General features: G+C 39.0%; 1 protein-coding gene across 1 annotated transcript in view; it reads right to left on the bottom strand.

Moving 5' to 3' along the window:
- itpr3 (inositol 1,4,5-trisphosphate receptor, type 3) overlaps positions 1–13,434 on the bottom strand; it is a 307,422-nt gene that overhangs the window by 88,671 nt on the left and 205,317 nt on the right. Inside the window, exons 41-46 of the mRNA XM_088320630.1 lie at positions 12,497–12,656; positions 12,235–12,428; positions 11,752–11,952; positions 11,574–11,684; positions 10,481–10,576; positions 10,317–10,418 (exon numbers count right to left, since the gene is read on the bottom strand). Of these exons, the coding sequence (XP_088176756.1) occupies positions 10,317–10,418; positions 10,481–10,576; positions 11,574–11,684; positions 11,752–11,952; positions 12,235–12,428; positions 12,497–12,656 (864 nt within the window). The remainder of the gene's footprint in view (positions 1–10,316; positions 10,419–10,480; positions 10,577–11,573; positions 11,685–11,751; positions 11,953–12,234; positions 12,429–12,496; positions 12,657–13,434) is intronic.

Here is a 13,434-nt window from a genome sequence, read left to right as displayed (position 1 = left end):
TTATGCAGACTCCATCAGGTTTTCTTCCAGAATGGTTCTGTATTTGGCTCCATCCACCTTCCCATCATTTTTAACTATCTTCCCTGTCACTGCTGAAGAAAAGAAGGCCCAAACCATGTTTGACTGTGGGGATGGTGTGTTGAGGGTGATGAGCTGCGCTGCTTTAACACATAACAACGTCTTGTATTGTTGCCAAAAAGTTCGATTTTGGTCTCATCTGACCAGAGCACCTTCTTCAACATGTTTGCTGTGTCTCCCAGGTGGCTTGTGGAAACTTTAAACAACAATTTTTTATGGATATCTTTAAGAAATGGCTTCCTTCTTGCCACTCTTCCATAAAGGCCAGATTTGTGCCCTATACGACTGATTGTTGTCCTATGGACAGATTCTCCCACTTCAGCTGTAGACCTCTGCAGTTCATCCAGAGTGATCATGGGCCTCTTGGTTGCATTTCTGATCAATTTTCTCCTTGTATGAGCTGAAAGTTTAGGGGGACGGCCCGATCTTGGTAGATTTGCAGTGGTCTGATACTCCTTCCATTTCAATATTATTGCTTGCAAAGTGCTCCTTGGGATGTTTAAAGCTTGGGATATCTTTTTGTGTCCAAATCCGGCTGTATACTTCTCTACAACAGTATCTCGGAACCTGCCTGGTGTGTTCCTCGTTCTCCATGATGCTCTCTGCGCTTTAAACAGACCTCTGAGACTATCACAGTGCAGGTGCATTTATACAGAGACTTGATTACACACAGGCGGATTATATTTATCATTGTTAGTCATTTAGATCAACAATGAATCATTAAGAAATCCTCAGTGAACTTCTGGACAGAATTCGCGGCACTGAAATATCCAATAAAGTGTGTTCCATTCATGATTATCTCGCACTTATTGACGATGCTTCACAAGAAATTACAGTTTTACACCTTGATGTTTGAAGTCTGAAATGTGGCAAAAGGTCACAAAGTTCAAGGGGGCCAAATAGTTTCGCAAGCCACAGTATCTCTTTTCTCACCCCTCTCTCTCTCTCTCTCTCTCTCAATCTCTCTCTCTCTCTCTCTCTCTCTCTCTCTCCCCTTAATCTACTGGCCCAACCCCCTTGTGTTTTTTTCTAGCATGTGGCTCCGAACTAATAGGTTAAGTTTTAGAATTAAGCAGGCATTACAATGCCCCACCTCCCCGCAACTTAAGCATTTCCAGAATCTTTCCCACCTAATGCCAATTTGAGAAAAAAACATTTTCTGTGTCCATCTTCTACTAGAGAACAATCGAGTTGATATGTAATATGACTCGTGTGTGTAAGTCAAAACTTAGTTTTTCCAATGTGTATATTTATGTGCATATAGAACAAACATTTATTTTAAGGAAATGTACCTCAGTTACTGGTTGCTTTTCCATTAAAAGTCCCAGGAATTTTCTGACCCTTCACAATGACCAGTGGACAGCCACAAGGGTGTGTTATTTAAAACTAAAAACTCAAAAGACCATCTTGTACCATTTTTCTGTAAATGCAGCAAGGCAGGGTTGTTTGAATGGAATGTGGTGGGTGTGGTGTTGATAGATGCACAACTACTGGCTGCTTGAAACTAAATAGAAAATTTAGTTTCATTTTGATAAAAAAAATGTAATAGAAATACTTCACAAATACTACTACAGTAATATTGTGATACAAAAATAATATTACAGAATTATTACGACAGAAGTAATAAAAAAATCAACTACAGTAATAGATCAAATATTAAATACATACTACAAAGATAATAGTATGGAAATACCTCAAAATACTTGTACAGTAAAGATAGAAAAGTACCACTACAGTGATGCTTTAATAAAAAATTCTTAAATATTACGACAGAAACCCAACAAAAATACTGCTACAGAAATATTTTGATATAAATACTACAAAGGTATAACTACAGTAGTAGAACAAAAAAACTACAGACATACGACAAAAATATTGTTTGAAAATACCACAAAAATACAGTAGAAATACTACAAAATACTACAAAATAAAAGTGCAGTAATACTGTAAACATACAACAGAAAAATTAAAAAAATCAGACTACAAAAATACCAGAAAAACACAACTAGAGTAATACTACAAAAATGCGGGCTAGTTTCGCCCCCAATAACATCTTTTTCTTGACATTATCATGTGAAAGGTCATTACTGAGTTGTGTTGTTCACCCCAGAGTTTGCCTCATTTGCAGGTCAATGGTATCCAGGCAATTTGCCGTCCTTTGGGCATTATTTTGTTGAAAGACAAATGGCTCTGCTGTCGTACTTCTGGTGTTGAAAACTGACTAAAGATGTCACACAAACAAGAAGAAGAGTCACATGATACTGGATGTCGAAGAGGGACTACTGTGTTCCGCTGTCTGCTAGGAGCTAATACTGTACACTGTTGCTCCAAAGCAGGGGTCGGGGACCTATGGCTTGCGAGCCAGATATGGCTCTTTTCATATGCCTGGGAGATAAATTGCTACCCGTGTATATTGAGCCTGCAGCGTTCCAATTCTGATAAACACCACGTCATCCAACATGGCGCCGACCGAGGGCGACGTGTTGTCTCGAGCTCTGAAATTTTTTCTAATTTTATCACTTCTTTTTACCGTTACGTTTACGTTTTCTACTTTAGTGCAATATTCAAGAGAAGGATTATTGGTATTACGTCCTGCTGCCAGTGTGTCAAATTTGCCACCAAACTCGGATGAAATCAGTGGAATTCTTGAGTGGATTAATTCGAATTCAAAATCAAATCAATCCAAGCCTAGAAGTGGAAATGTGGGAGTAGAGGTGGCCATTTAGTGAGATCTTGTCGTCGGAAGTATAATGCACCTGTTCCTAGCATCGTGTTGGCTAACGTTCAGCGCCTGTATAATAAGACCTAAGAGTTGTTTCATCGTCTGTCTAACCTCCGCGACTACCGTGATTGTATCGCGCTTTGTTTTACGGAGAAGTGGTTGCAATCTCATCATCCTGATTCTCTCTACCAGCCCCCAGGATTTACATTCTTCAGACAGGATAGGGATAATATCATTACTGGAAAATCTCAAGGAGGGGGCGTCAGGATTGTTTCTAGAGGATGTACCCCTGATCTGGAACATTTGACCTTGAGGTGTAGGCCTTTCTACCTGCCTCGTGAATTTTCATCTGTCACCCTCACCGCTGCATACATCCATCCCAGGGCCAATGTTGATTCCGCCATGAACGACCTTCATGATGTAATAACCAGGTATGAGAACTCTGACCCTGATACTCTGTCGATTGTTCTTGGTGACTTCAATCAGGCTAACCTTAGAACTGTATTACCTCACTTTCGGCAACAAGTAACATGTCCTACTAGAGGACAGGAGACCTTAGATCACTGCTATTGTTCAATCAAGAGTGCCTACAAATCGGTCCCGAGAGCCAACTTTGGAAACTCGGACCATTCAACAGTTTTTTTTGATACTGTCCTACAAGCAAGAACTCAAAAAGTCAAAACCGGTGCAAAGGACTTTGAAAGTGTGGTCGAGATCCGCTATTGACGAGTTGCAGGACTGTTTTGAGGACATTGACTGGGCAGTTTTCAATCAACAGAGTAGTCTGGATGAATTCACTGACACGGTCACTAAGTACATCAAGTTCTGTGAGGACGCGTGTGTTTCCACGAAAACTGTGACATAGGGTTTTGGAACACTTGGAGAAAAAGAACTCGTATGTCAGGATTTTATTTATAGACTACTCATCTGCGTTTAATACCATCATACCTTCTAAATTATATGTGAAATTACGTGATGACCTCAGTTTTCCCGTTTCGATTTGTAATTGGATTTTGGATTTTTTTCTCGAATGTCATCAAGTTGTGAAAATTGGTAATCATACCTCGAATGATCTCGTTCTAAACACCGGTACCCCACAAGGAAGTGTTTTATCACCTAGTCTTTATTCCATATGTACGTATGATTGCAAATCCATTGATGATAATCAATCTAGTTGTTAAATTTGATGACGACACTACTGTTTCTGGTTACATTATGAACAATGATGAGAGCGCATACAGAAGGCAGTTGGATAACATTGGGGAATGGTGCAATGGAAATGATTGTATATTGAATTTGGACAAAACCAAAGAAATGATTGTTGACTTTCGGACAAAAAACAAAAAACAGAAGGAATTTTTACTTATCAATGATAAAAGAGCCAAGCAGGTGGAACATTTCAAACTTCCCGGGACTTTTATTTCAGAAGATCTAAGCTGGGCACTGAACTCGGAGAAAATTCTAAAGAAGGCACGCCAAAGAACTTTCTTCCTAAGGAAGTTGAACTCCTACGATGTTCATCAGGAAATCCTAGTCAATTTTTATCGTGCGATTATTGAAAGTGTTTTAGCAAATTCTATTATTGTTTGGTTTGGTCGAATCACAAAGAAAGATCTGTCGAAGTTCAATTCTGTAATCACAGCGGAAAAGATTGTGGGCACCGGTTTTCCATCCCTGGAATCTATATATAATGATAGAGTTTTGAAACGTACCTCAAATATTCTTAAGGATGAGAGTCATACGGGTAATGATCATTTTCATCTATTACGGAGCGGTAGACGCTTGGAGTCATTCAGGCGTACTAAAAGGTTTACAAACAGTTTTTACCCAAGTGCTGTCCGAATCTGTAATAATTGTAAATTGTAATTTCTGTTTTTCATTTTATATTCTGAATGTTGAATGTTGTTAAATTTTTAATTCTCACTGAGCCGAGACAACGAGACAATTTCCGATGATTTTTATGTGAAGAATATTGGTTGAAAAAACTAACTACTACATAAACTAACTACTACTACAACAGAGTCGAGATTGATGCATGCATAGTTGAATCAAAGTAGCTTGGTATTTAAAGTACATAGAAGGCACATTTTTAACAAGAGTTTACAGTGAGGGAGTCACACAAACATACCCTGTTTTGGCTGTGTATTGCTAAATATTCCTTGATATGGAAGCTCATTAAACAATTTAGGTTCAATGTTGAGACTCTTTATGACGAAAACTGACGAAAAAACTTGAACCCAACCCAGGAGGTCTAGCAAAGCACCTAGAGCAGTGGTTCCCAAAGTGGGCGGTACCGCCCCCTGGGGGCGGTGGAAAGATCTAGGGGGGCGGTGAGGAAGAAGGGGGCTGTAGGAGGGCGGTAGGGGGGCGGTAGTCCGAAGTCGAAGTTTGAACGTTTGTCTGACGATTTGTACACAACACGTTAAGGGCTGCACAATTAAACTAAATCGAATCGACATCGCGATGTGATGTAGTGCGGTTGTGAAACCGCAAAGCACTGCAGTTTTTTTTCAAGGTTTTGTAGTGAGTGATAGAGTTTTGGTCAACCACGATTGTTACTGTTTGAGTTTTAAAAGCGCCGACCAATCAGAGGCAAGTTTTAATAATAGCACAAGCCAATAAACGCGATTTAAAGTTTGCAAGCATCGCACTATGCCACACCCACCGTGTGAGCATTGAGTTGTCATGGCAGACTCCATAAACATAGGAATGCATTGGGGAGCCAAGGGGGCGCTAGCCTGCAAAAGTTTGGGAACCATCGACCTAGAGCAATGTGATTGGGTGAACGGTAGGAATGGGCAGAGTTATACACAGCACGGGATGCGCGCACTCTTTCTCATTTGACCAGTGCAATCTGCATTGATGGTAAGTACCTTGGTATCCACGTTTTCAGCATTTTGTGACATTTTCACAAAATAAGTTTGCTTGCACCTTGTTTTGAAACCATTATTCAGGAAAAAATTATCCTTAACCCATGGAAGGGAGTCAAATTTTAATTGGTATATTCATATTTGTCACAAGCCAGAAATGGAGACAGGACCCAGTAGCGTCCGTTTACTCAGTTTTATTGATTAAGAGAGAGAGCTGTGCTTGCTTCCACTATCCGATGATCGACGAACACGGGTAGCAGGTGGCAGGAATGCGGAAGTGGCACTTCCGTGTCGAGCAGCAGGGATACTGGTCAATAGCCGGGACAGGAGAGCAAGGGCGGTATCGAGTCCGGAGAAGAGGTCAACAACAGGTATCAGAGAGGAAACAGGGCAAAACAGTTTGATGGTTGGGATGGAAGAGCAGGGCAGAAACGGGTCCAGAAACAGGTCGGCAACAGGTATCAGGCTGGAGAAAACAGGGCAGGAAAATATCGGAAGGTATGGAGCTTGCCTAGCTGGGAGCATAGGTTCGCAAATGGTCTGACAGCTTCCTCTTGGAAGCCAGGGGTTTAAAAAGAGTCTTTCAACCAATCAGCGCTCAGGGCTGTTGGCGCCAATTGGGCAGTCACAGGTGCCCTGAATCAGCAACCATGACAATATTGATATGGGACACACTCTCTGGCATAATTATTTCATTGACATTAAGAAACAATCAAACGTCACACAGTGAAAAAAGTCCTGAGGGATTAGCTTTTGCCTGGAGAGTGGGTTTGGTGGTTTTGTTGATTTTTTCCTAAAATATATAATGTGTCTCTCTATTAAAATAATAACATAAATTAAAAACTCTAAAAATCTTTTTGGATCAAAAATGTTCCTGAATAGGCTGGTCCTGTCTCGAGTGATTTGGAATTCAACTAAACATTACATAGCTGATAATTGTGTTAATTTGGTAAAACATCAAATGTCAGTGTTTCATAAGTACCCAACACTAAAGGTACCACAGCCAGGTTTAGTATATCTGTGGTAGGGCCTTTGTGTGTAGTGTTACTGTGTTGTACTTTTGAAGTATTTCTGTCATAATATGTATGCAGCAGTATTTTTGTTGTATTTCTGTCTTAATATTTGTATAGCTTTAGTTTTGCATTATAGAATTACTTTGGTGGTATTTTTGTAGTATTTCTGGAGAAGTATTTTGAAGTATTTTCATACTAGTATCTTTATAGTATTTATTTAATATATTTTTACTTATACTGTAGTTAATTTTTTGTAGTAATTCTGTTGTAATATTTCTGTAATAGTATTTTTGTATCATAGTATTTCTGTCACAGTATTTTTGTTGTATATCTATAGTATTTTTTATCAGAATGAAGACTAAGTAATATATTAAGTCCCTGTTTTGAAACACTAAATTTGATATTAGTTTTGTAGTACTTTTGTACTACTTGCCGCATTTAGAGAAAGATGGTAACAAGATGGGCCCTTGAGTTGTTAGTTTTAAATAATACGGCCTTTTGGCTGTACGCTCATCATTCTGGAAGGTTGAGAAAATTCCTGGGACTTCTAGTGTTAATAGATTCCAGTACTTTCACTGAATCGTATGCTGTGACCAGAATGTCTGTGTTTGTGGCAGAATAAGCTTTCCTCTTTTTGGCAGTGTTGTCCTGCATTGTATATTTCATTGTGGCACTGTAAAAACACTTGTCAATAAATCTTTCGAGGTCCTCTACGCTGATACTGAAAGTTTGGAAAGTAAGGTTGGGTTGATCGATCAAATTTTTGCTTTTATCGATACGGAGCAAGTACTTGGATTTGAAAGGTACTGTTGTCAAGAGTGGTGAGAACATTTCTGGGACTTCTCATGTTAATCACATTATGAGCACATCATCAAAACAGCCGTTGTTTTTTTGTTAAATAGCGGAGGGCATTAGCTGACTAGCTTGAGTGCTATATTGAGCCAATAACTCGCCTGATGATTCTGAAAGTAGAATTTCTGTCAGGCCAAAAAATTCCAAATGCGTGTGAAGTCATGAACAAGAACTAAGTTACCGCTCCAGCTTACACGGTCAACATTCTTGTTCAAGGCAAAATCAAATCACTTCAATATTGACCACTCTTCCTTCTACCAGAAATCCGTGGAATCACTGACCTTGTACTGTGTTTAAGGTCAACCTATTTTGTGGGCCTCACTCACTAGCATGGTACTGTGTCCACAACCCGAACTCTCAGGATATCCAAATCCCAAAAGCAACGCGACTGGGGCTGGTCCTCCCCTCGGACTTTCGTGACTTCATGCTCTCAGTCCCGATTGTTAGCCGTGTTCCCTCTTCTCTGGGCCTGTCAGGTGGCCACATCCTCACAAGACGTTCTCAGATCTTCTTGATTTGTTCCATGATTTCCATTAAGGACGAAGACATTGTGCGTGTAGACTTAGGGTCGTACCATCTGCTGATGATTCCCATGCTCAGTGCAGTGCCCTTTATGGACACAAGTCCAACTTTGAGGTAAACCCCTTCCCCTGCTTTGGATGGTAGTCCATAACCTGAATTTTAATCCCACATGCAAGAATTATTACTGAAAGCAGATGCATTCTAATCCATTTAGGATTGTGAATGCCTACGAGTTGGCAAAATTCACTTCCTCCCTCTATCGGGACTCCTTGGATTTGGATTTGACAGACATTTACTTTGTCTGGATTCTGATTTGATGTCCACCGATGTTTGTTCATCAGTAGATAATCGCAATAACCTTTTTACAGTCCAACTAAAAGACTACTGACGCGTTGCTGGATATAGGTATCATGCCTCATTAAGACAGCATGTGGCCGACTTCGAAACCAACCGGTAAGTGGAAAACGACTGTTGATTAATGAAAATGGAACAAACAGGTTCTGCTTTTGCAGTGAACGATGACTCGGTTTAAAAAATAATTCCCAAAAGTCTGTGACGTTACATTTTTCAATTCCAAACCTAGCACAAGATCCTGCATTTAAACAAGTTGGCAGGCAAGCCAGTCACAGACTGCTCAAACATTATAGAGTTGATAACATTTAAGAGGCTACCCAAAATATGGTTCCTGGGGACACTACTGGCTGGACACTTAATCTTTTTCCTGATCCCATTGTTCAAATAATCATACAGTGAAATTATATACACACATTCAAGATCAAAACAAACAAAGCACATCTATTTTCAGCAAATCAATAGTCTCAATTCATTTCAGACGGAAAGATGCAAAAGCACCTTTGTTAGATTATGCTGTCAAATGCACAAAACCCCTTAACGTTTCTGTAAAATTCACCTAAAATCCCAATCCAAGACATACCCAAGGTAAATTGAATGCTGTTCTTGAACCATTTTGAAACTATGGAAGATTTTGGTCTCTTTTGAAAGGTAAGACTCTATAATTTTTTTGCTTGAATCTCTAAGGGAGAGCCTGAAATAATCACTGTATGTCATCTGAGTTGGAGCATACAAAATAAAAAGTTTTTATTCTCGCCTGAATTGTTTTGTTTTGGTTTGTTTGTTGTTGTTTGTGCAATTAAATGCCTGCAGATGAGTATAGCGTGGGCATCTTAGCAGGAAAACAGGTAAGACAGTAGCCTGCAGTCTTACCTGGTACTTTGTCAAATGTTATCACAATCTAAAAAAAATAAACATTGTATTTTTTACAGTTTTGTAAGCGTGGGTCTAGACATTTCCCAAAGTGGTGACTAAAACCTTTGCAAATGTGTTTTTTACTTTGGCCATTTTTCAGACATTGTGAAAGATTTGTAAATGTATGAATTTTCTTTCGTTTCTCTATCACTATTGTGCACACTTGCGCCTAAAAATGGTGCATTAAGGGCTATACAAATAAACATGACGACTTGACTTGACTTGCATTAAAATGTATTACTAGTGGTGTTATGAACACTTATTTCAGGGTCTAATTTGAATACCACAAGGACATCTTGATATCAATTTATTCAGCATTTCATTGGCTAACCAATGTGTTAATCATTGTTCAAATTGGTGACTATTGGCTGAAGTTATTCTGTAAAGATAAAGGGGAGTTGTCCTCTTTTTAATTGACTGAAAAAGGTGTCAATCAAAAGTTCAGCGGCTAACGGCCTATTGAAAATAATTTTACTAGTCCGTTCATTTGTAAATGGAATTATGGGGCTAAACAGACAGTTGGCAACTTGACACGATCATCAATGCGGAAATGCTTTGGCCTGAATTTTTATTATCTGCCGGCATTATTGTGTGTTTTGGAGTATATAATATAGACAGTCGGATTCACTAGACTCGCATGGATGTAAGGCCATGGTTGCATACTATCATTGTATTTGATGTCAACAAGATGATGCCTTTGATGAAGTATAGTTTCGGGTATCGTATTTCAGAATTATGGTAATGTGTGTTTCTGTAATGTCTACATTTTTAAAAGGTCATATCATGAATCCCAAGAGCTCAATCTTTCCAATGTATGTGGCATGACATATTTCAGTGACTGGAGACATTGGTCAGAGACATACTAGATTATCAACAGCGAGAAAATTAAGGTGTTAATATGTCGGTGGAAGGTATGACAGTCAGAGGTGAAAAAGACCACTGGCAACCCAAAATATGTGATCTATCAGCCATTAAGTATAAATAAAGGCTCACCTGCTGGGCCAGGATGTAGATGTTGTGTCCCACGTCACGAGGTGACACTTCCCCACCCTCACACTCACTCTCCTGATGGTAGGCCTTCTTGATTACGTCCACCTGCATGCACACAATTGTAGATCATCACACACATAGACGCGCGGGAAGGTGGTGGCTCTGACCAATTCTCGGGGGCGCAGGTTAAACAGAATTCTCTCTGCGTTCTCACTGTCATGACGACTTTCCATGAGTGCCAGCAGCAATTTTGAAGCATTGTCCTGGTAAAGGAGAGAAATTGGTATGTATGAACACCAGAAGTCCCAGGATTTTTTCTACCCCTCCAGAATTACCAGCGGACAGCCAAAAGTCAAAACTAACAACTCAACGACCCAACTTGTCACCATTGTTCTGTAAAGGTGGCAAGCAGAATGTAGTAGGCGTGGTGTTGAAAGATGCATAAAGAGTCAGTTCTCAAAAATACTAAAAAAATACTAGAAATTTACACAAAATTACTACAAAATTGGGTGCTTCGAAACAGGGACCTAATATATTATTTTGTCTTCATTCTGACAAGAGACAAAAGTATGGAAATGCTGCAAAAATACTACTACAGTAAAACTATGATCTAAAAATACTAGTACAGAAATATTACATCACGAATACGATGAAAAAATCAACAACAGTAATATATAAAAATATTAAATACATACTACAAAGTAATAGTATGGAAATAAGAAAAGAAATACTGCTAAATTACTACTACAGTAATACCATCATACAAAAATACTGGTAGATAAATATTATGAAATGAATACTACAGAATTACTAATATGCAGAATATTTCTGGAGAGATGCAGAAATATCATGAAAGAAATACTACAAAAGTAACCCCACGGTAATACTACAAAAATACTGCTGATATACTACAAAAATATCCCATGGAATTACTACAAAAACACTGCAGAAACACTACAAAATACTATAAAACAAAATTACAGAAATACTAAGTATGCTACGGAATTACTACAAATATCAGACTGCACAAATACTACAAAAATACCACAAAAATACAACATAGGTAATCTTACAAAAAAAAAAGGCTGGCCCCACCGACATTATTTTCTTTATATTAGCATGCGAAGGGTTATTACTGAGTAGTGGCCATCACACCAGAGCTCATTTGCAGAACAATGGTGAAACGTATCCAGTCAGTTGGCTGTCCTTTGGGTATTCTATGTATTCTTTTCGTGTTAACATGGTGCATGGGAAGTTCACCTTGAGCTGCAGCACCATCTCCATCTGGTAACGGCAGAGTGGGCTGATGTCATTGAGAATGAGAGCTGTAATAATATCGATGCCGTTGCACTCGTGTGTTACGATGCATGTCTGAATTGAGCGGAAACAGAAATGTTCTCCTCAGAACTTTCTTGTGATTAAAACCATGCTGTCCTACCTGGTTCTCTTGACACGGGCCCTGACAGTATTCTGTGAGCGTCTCCAGGGTTTGTATGATGAGGTGGACATTTGATTCATTAATGTAGAGGCCTAGAAGGCCCAGCCCCCCTGTGGTGCTTCCACACATGATGTCCAGGAACTGCAATGTCTCACATACTAGGTTGTAATTTGTTTTGTTGTTCTGGTTGCGTAAGAAGTTCTAAAAGAGTACATCAATGAGATAAATAATAATAATAATTTCCTTTGTATTGTCATTCTTTGTAACAATGTACACAGAACGAAATGTCGATACACCTGACCCGTTGTAGCGAGTCGATGCAGCCGCAGCCAACAGAGGGTGCCGCCATTATACCAATTAGGTATGACTCGGCCGAGGCGCGAACCAGCGACCTCCCAGTCTCAAAGCGGGCACACTACCATCTAGGCTACTGAGAGCATTGCTCCATTGTGTTAATGAACACCAGACGAGACCAGTACTCACTTGAAGATCCTGGTTGTGGTTCTCACAAAGAAGCTGTAGGAACCTCAGGATGGGCTTCATAATGAGGACAACAGGCCCCATCTCTGTCTCCATTTCTTTCTGCATTGTTATTGATTGTGGTTGAAGTGAAGTGTGGCCCTTAACTAACAGGGAACGTCCATCAATGGTAGGAATTCCAATAGGTGAAGCAGAACCTTTTAAACAGAATGAAGCACATAGGGTAAGGGAACACATCAACAAAACGTTTTCCTAATTACCCCACCATTGTCCAAGTCCTTTTCATTGACTTTGTTTGACATTTCACTGACATTGACAGACACGGTGGCTTTAATGTCCATCTGTGCTTCTTTCATCCTGTCATGAAGAACTTTAAAGAATTTTTCAGACTTGTTGTCCCCCATCATCAGCTTGTAAAATGAGTTCTATTGGATTCAGAAAACAGAGGTTCTCAAAAAGCAAAATAAAAACAACATGGGTTTCACAGCTAGACAAATTACCACTAGAAGTACCACAGCCAAGCCTTTTGGCTTTTCTACTACATAGAATGCCCAAAGAACAGCCAGCCGACTGGATTACTTTCACCACCGATCTGCAAATGAGGCAAACTCTGGTGTGAACAACACAACTCAGTAATGACCCTTGGCGTGCTTATGTGAAGAAATGGATGTTTGGTGGGGGCATAAGTCAATTTTGTAATATTACTCTAGTTGTATGATTGTGGTATTTTTGTAATATTTTGCCAGTCTGATTTTTGTGGTATTTCTGTATTAGTATAATAGTATTACTGTACTTTTATCTTGTAGTATTTCTACAGTGTTTTTGTAGTATTTCCATAGGATTTTTTTTGTAGTTTATCTTTAGTATTTTTGTAGTACTACCCTCGTAATATTTATGAAGCAGTAATTTTGTAGCATGTCTGTTGTAATATTTATGTAGCCGTATTTTGTATTATAGTATTAAGGTAGTGGTCATTTTTGTAGTATTTCTGTAGAAGCATTTTGAAGTATTTCCATACAAGCATCTTTGTAGTATTTATCTAATATTTTCCTACTATTATGTAGTTGAATTTGTGTAGCATTTCTGTTGTAATATTTCTGTAATAGTATTTTTGTCTATTAGTATTTTTTGTAGTATTTCTAAAGTATTTTATTATCTCAGAATGAAGACAAAATAATACATTAGGTCCCTGGTTTGAAAAAT

This window comes from Urocampus carinirostris, chromosome 17, assembly GCF_059441175.1.
Source record: "Urocampus carinirostris isolate Australia breed hairy pipefish chromosome 17, RoL_Ucar_1.0, whole genome shotgun sequence".
In the NCBI taxonomy this organism is placed as follows: domain Eukaryota; kingdom Metazoa; phylum Chordata; class Actinopteri; order Syngnathiformes; family Syngnathidae; genus Urocampus; species Urocampus carinirostris.
Note: the sequence above shows the minus strand (reverse complement) of the source record. Positions and strands in the feature narration are given on the sequence as shown.